The sequence below is a fragment of the Bidens hawaiensis genome, unplaced genomic scaffold (assembly GCF_021521415.1).
Source record: "Bidens hawaiensis isolate Kalapana, Puna unplaced genomic scaffold, B.hawaiensis_p1.1 tig00016033_1, whole genome shotgun sequence".
Lineage (NCBI taxonomy): Eukaryota > Viridiplantae > Streptophyta > Magnoliopsida > Asterales > Asteraceae > Bidens > Bidens hawaiensis.
The window spans coordinates 481,909-487,999 of record NW_027492449.1 but is presented as its reverse complement, the minus strand read 5'-3'; the positions used below and the strand labels follow the sequence as shown (position 1 = coordinate 487,999).

The 6,091-nt window shown below is 39.9% G+C and overlaps 1 protein-coding gene across 1 annotated transcript; it reads left to right on the top strand.

Annotated features, from left to right (window-relative positions):
• The first annotated feature begins 4,593 nt into the window (after window positions 1-4,593).
• On the top strand, window positions 4,594-5,292 carry LOC143550368 (uncharacterized). The gene is made up of 2 exons (XM_077041026.1): window positions 4,594-4,943; window positions 5,091-5,292. The coding sequence occupies exons 1-2, from the start codon at window positions 4,594-4,596 to the stop codon at window positions 5,290-5,292; spliced, it is 552 nt and encodes a 183-aa protein (XP_076897141.1).
• The last annotated feature ends 799 nt before the right edge of the window (window positions 5,293-6,091 follow it).

Genomic DNA, 6,091 nt, shown 5'->3' with positions numbered 1-6,091 from the left:
ATTCGGTTCATCATTCCTTCAATTAACTCATGAATAGGAATTAAAATCAGGTCTCTAATTATTACTACACTCACAATAAAGTTCTTGGACCCAAAACTCGCCTCTAGGTCGTCTCCAAGTGATAGATATGTGAAAAGAAAATGAAAAACGGATTAAAAACAAAGAAAAACGGAAGTTACAGCTCTCGTACCGTTGCCCACGGTGACCATCGTGGGCCACGGTGGTCTCCACGGTCTCCCAAAGCTCAAGGTACGGTGTAAATTGTCATTTTTGGTCAGTTGTACCGTGGCCCACGGTCCGGACCGTGGCCCACGGTGGAGCTCTTTCTCGTTTTCTTGTTTTCTTCATATCTTTCTCGTTTCAACTCCGTTTTTTCGCCGTTTTCGCCCATGTTCTCGTGATTTCATCGTCTATCTCCTCATACGTGCAAATAACCACACAACAGTAGTTATCTTGTTCCCATGAAATTAACACTTAACCTATAGATTTTTATATCATTTAAGCATACTTACGAGTCATCCTTTGATGCACCCGTCAGCGCCCACCGTGGGGCCATTGGTGCTATAATCCAGATTATTTCCTATAAATTTTCAACCTTTTCTCCCCATCACTTTCATTGGCCTCTCAACAAACCTCTGCTTCAACCACCATGCCTTCTTCTGGTTCTCTCTCATCAAGAGCTTTACTACAAATGCCTCCTCCACTTGTAGGAGCACCGAAGACCACCACTACTGGAAACAAGAAACAGATTCCAGTCTTCCAGAGCTCAAAAACCACTGCTGCCACTTTAGTGGTTAACTCTTACAATGACGTTTCTGTTATGTTTTCACAGGTTAAAGCAAATATGGAGCAGTAAAGCATGACTAACCTAAAGATCCAACATGAGATAGAGGATCTCAAGAAGACTAAGAGGCCAGTGGAGGATTATACTCCCCTGATGCCTAGGATGTTGGATTTCACTAATCTAGGATCTATGGGTCATTTTGTTCAAGGATCATCTATCCTTCAACTAAGGTCCACGGGTCAGCAAGCTCCAGGATCCTCGTTCCTCCAGCAAGGATTATGTATCCTTCAACCAAGGTCCATGGGTCAGCAAGCTCCAGGATCCTCGTTCCTCCGGCAAGGATCATCTCTAACACCGTGTATTTAACCCTACAAGAACTAAGCTAAATATACTAACTTAGAAAGTATAGGGACCAAACTTGAAAATTCCAAAAACTTCATCCATTGCGATAAGCGACGGGGCAAACATAAGTCCATCGCGTAGCGCGATGGCCTTGCACACAGACCCATAAATGGGCAGCGTAGTGATACACTACGGTCCAACCACAACGGTCATCGCGTAGCGCGATGACAATGCTGAGTCACTAGACACGTGTCCAACCACGTGTCAACACGTGGCATGATATAATTGGCCACGTGTCACGATCTGATGAAGCGGCGTCAAATTGCGGCATCGCGATACGCGATGGGGTTGAGAAAACCCATCGCGTATCGCGATGGGTACCAAATTTCGCCTATAAAAGGGGGTGACGGGCATAACCCATTTTCATCCCAAAACACACTCAATTTCACACAGATAAGCATAGGGATTTGTGCTCAATAGCCGAGACGAGCCGACGTGCCATTTTCGTGAAGTTTGTGCAAGTAACAAGGTCATAATCAAGTAGTAATCATATAAGCGAGTAGATCAAGATCCCGCCTTTTTCTTGTTATCACTCTAAATACCCGTACTATGGTAGGAGTTACGTTTAAGTTATTCAAATTATAGCTTAGATATCAATCGAGGCTATGGCCTTTAACCTTGAATGTATTTTGTAAACATTCACATTCATAAACGAATTTTCATAAACGTTACTTCATAGCAAAGTAATGTTAAACCAAAGATATATTTTGACGGGCGTGTAGTAAACTGTAAGGGTGACATCACTAGTAGTAAGTTTCTTGCCTAAGGAAAAGTAATTAGTACAAATCTCAATCTACCGAGGGACCCGTTTACTTACCTAGAGAAACTTACGAACATGTTATAACCTATTAAGACAAAGCATTCTATATCAAACGTCACATAAAACTAAGTGTTTTCATAAACAATAAAAGATAAACGATTTCAAGGTTAAGCTTAGCAATCATAGCTTAATCAAGAAACACCATTCAAAACATTCATACAAACCTATTTATGTATAGGTTAAATATCATTCTCAATAAAATCTATCAATGTTTCCAACACCGACGGTACAGGTGAATATGTTTATCTTTAGAAACAGTCAAAACATATTTATACTCGATAAGATGAACGGGTGTTTGTCTTAACGAGGTAGTCAACGTTTACATGAGATTACATGATCTCTTAAACGTTATAATACAAAATAGAAAATAAAATCAACTCAGATCGATTACACATGTGTCTGGATCCAAACATAACTGTTTAGCCTAAACAGTCAAAGGCTGCGTGGCCGCGGGCTAACGGTCATAACTAGTTCTCTATTAAGGGCTACGTGGCTCGGACTTTTGTGCGTGTAGGGCAGTGGTACATATACCGGAAGTAAAAATACTTCCACCGAGCTTGTCAAGAAAACTATATTTGTATTGTAACTGTAATTTAATATTTTAGAGTCAACGATTCACCCTCATATCGCTAACGTATTCCCCCCCCCACACATCAGGGACACAGATTAGCATAGGTAGCAAGGATTTATAGTCATTCATGGAGTTAGATGCTCGCAAGGTAGAGATGGCTCAATTTTTAATTATTAAAATATTTTAAACAAGATTTATAATCAAATACTCGGATAATTATTATCCGAGAAGTTTTCAAATAAATTAATATTTTATTATAACCAAAGTCTTCCGCTAAAATAAATCACAACTCTGATATATTTACAAAACAGGTACCAACTATTGGTCATACGTCTAGGCCCTAAGCGAGGGTGTGACAGGTTGGTATCAGAGCCATCGGTTTCAGCGAATTAGGTATTTAAACATTAGTACCTAAGCTTTAACCTTAAAGTTATTATCATTATTATTATTATTCGTAGGGATAAGATAGGATTGGTAAACTTCATATCCCTAAATTTAACTAAGTGCAGATGTCGTACGTTAACTATCTTGGTCATAGAAGCCGAGTAGCTATTCGATCAAAACCGACATTCATCTACGAACCATCCGATATGGAGAGTAGCAATAGTTATTAAACTAGCTTTTTCTTTCACAATCAACTGATCATTCCGACGTTACCATATCGGAGCCAACCTGTGTATCTCCCAGGAAGTCAGCAATGCCCAATTGAAATCTCTGACAACACTGCCGACAACATCCCCCAGTATTATCCATCCAAAATCCCAACTTACCATCCTTCCGAGGAGCAGGAAGTGCAGAGTAAGATCAAGCAGGAAACTGAGTCGTCAAGTTGGATGATTTGTCATTCTGATCAGAATAGATGGTAGTTTGGATCACCACCACCGAACTACCGATATCTGACTACACAGACTATTGCCAAACCAAGCCGTAAACCAAGGATGAGGGTCACCTTGCCATACAAAAAGAGATTTACTCCACCACCAATCAATAATCCTTATGAATCGGAGGAAGGCCCCGAGGAAGAAAATGCGGAGAACGAGAATCCTTATTTTCCTCTGTATGTTGGATCGAGGCCTTCCATATCACAACAAGCTAAAGATATCTGCGAGGAAGCAAATCTCATCGAGGAATTCTATACTACCAATATCCCTGATTAAGAAATGCATGCATACGTTGCAAACCCGCATCTCTATCCACGGAAAAATGCTTATCTCTTCCCAGCTGCATCCGCACTAACGAAATAACCTAACGCGCCTAACTTAGTGATGGATGAGCTGAGGAACGAGAAAGTGGACAAGAAGAGAATAGGAAAGAAGATATTAAGGAAATGTGACAAGATGAAAAATCTTGTTAAAAGTGGATTAAGGATTAGGAATCATTGTTATGTACTGTTGTTGACTGTTATGTTCTCTTTTGTAAAATAAATAATGTATTATAAAGAATGTTTGTATTTTCTCTGAATCTTGTCTTATTCATGTAACAGCATGTCAAGATAAGATAAAGTTAACAGTAATCTCGATATGCAAATAAACAACAATAAAGAAAAGACGGTAACAGAGAACATTCAAGCGATACCGAAGGATTATGTACTCGGTATTCGTGATATGATAAAGGAAGCGATTAACCCACTCTATGAATTAATGAAAAACGATCCTAGCCGAACCGCCCCTCATTCTAATAAAAGGGCGAGTCAAAGCAAAATTGAAACTATTAATTCATAGAGAGAATCTAGAAAAGAAAACGCAAAGAAAGAAAGCCATAAAAAGGAAAGTGAGAAAAAGAAAGAAGAGAGTGATCAAGGCTCGACGGCTGAGGATCAATTGCATGAGAAAACAAAGAAATTAAAAATACACGAAGGTTGTGATTTTAAAGTATTCAAAGTTTATAATCCCAAAGATTTCCACGGAGATAAGGGAGCGATAGTTACCCTCCACCCTCCGATGGTCGGAGGAAACGGAGTCGATCGTGCTGATTAGTAAGTACACAGAAAAAGAGAAAGTTCAATATACCTCTCAAATGTTTAAAGGGGAGGCACTCGAATGGTGGAATACCCTAACCGGAATCAAGGGTAGGGAGAACTTGTATAATTTGGACTGGGCGACGTTTAAAGCCATGATATTAAAGAAGTTTTGCCCGATTAATGAAATGGATCAAATACAAACTAAGCTGTGGAACCATAAGGTTGTGGGAACAAACCTCAAGGAATATGACACCAAGTTTCTTGAGTACTGCAGAATTGTACCACAATTGGTCACTCCTGAAATCAACAAAGTAACACGATACATTTACGGATTACCAATCGAAATCCGTGATTTAGTTTGTTCAGATACGCCGTCCACGACGGAATCTGTTATGGAGTTGTCCGGGTAATTAATGGATGAGATGATCAGAAACTGAGATGAGAAAAAGAAAGATGATGGAAGAACGACTGTGGGAGGAAAGATGAAGAAGGTTGAGAAGAAGAGGGAAGGGGCGTTTGTGTATAGTCGCTCTGTTTGCAAATCTTGAGGAAGGAGATATTTTGGTAGAGGTCTTCGACCAACTAATACCATCACATGTAATTTCTACAAGAGACCGGGACATGTGGAAGCCAACTACAAGAGGAAAGCAGTGGTATGTTTTGATTGTGGTGAAAAGGGGCATTTTAGCAATGAGTGTCCGAAGAAGAAGCCATTCACAGTGGCGGCTGGTGCCAAGACCGATGCCAAGAAGTGAAACGCTCGTGTCTTTATGCTAGACACCCAGAAGGCAGCTGATATAGCGGACGTGATCACCGGTACATTTCCTATTAATAATGTTTATGTTAGGGTTTTATTTAACTCAGGTGCAAACCATAGTTTTATAGATTATAAATTTTGTAGTCTATTGAATGAATCCATAGTTAAACTAGATAAACATTATGAAGTCGAAACTGCTGATGGAAATGTGACTAGAATAACCGAAGGTTTAAATAACGCCACTATTTCCTTAGCCGATCACGTCATACCTGTACGATTGTTACCTATGACATTGGTAGGTTTTGATGTAGTTCTAGGTATGGACTGGTTATCCTCTAATCAAGCCCGTATCTTATGTAATGATAAAGCCATTGACATCCGAGCGTCTAAAAATAAAACCATTTGTATCACCAGAGACAAAGAAGCACGAAAAGTAGGAATCATTTCTAAGATCAAAGCAAGTAGTTGCTTAGGTAAGGGATGCCTTGCATTCATGGCCTATGTAACTAAAGAACCCAAACCCAAGAAAATGGAAGAAGTGCCAATCGTAACCGAATTTCAAGATGTGTTTCCTGAAGAGTTACCAGGAGCCCCGCCATATAGAGTAGTAGAGTTTAGGATCGACCTCATGCCAGGAACTTCACCGATAGCTAAATCTCCTTATCGTATAGCACCTACAGAAATGAAGGAATTGAAGAAACAGATAGATGAACTATTAGACAAAGGATTCATACGACCGAGTTCGTCACCGTGGGGAGCTCCAATTCTATTTGTAAAGAAGAAAGACGGATCGATGA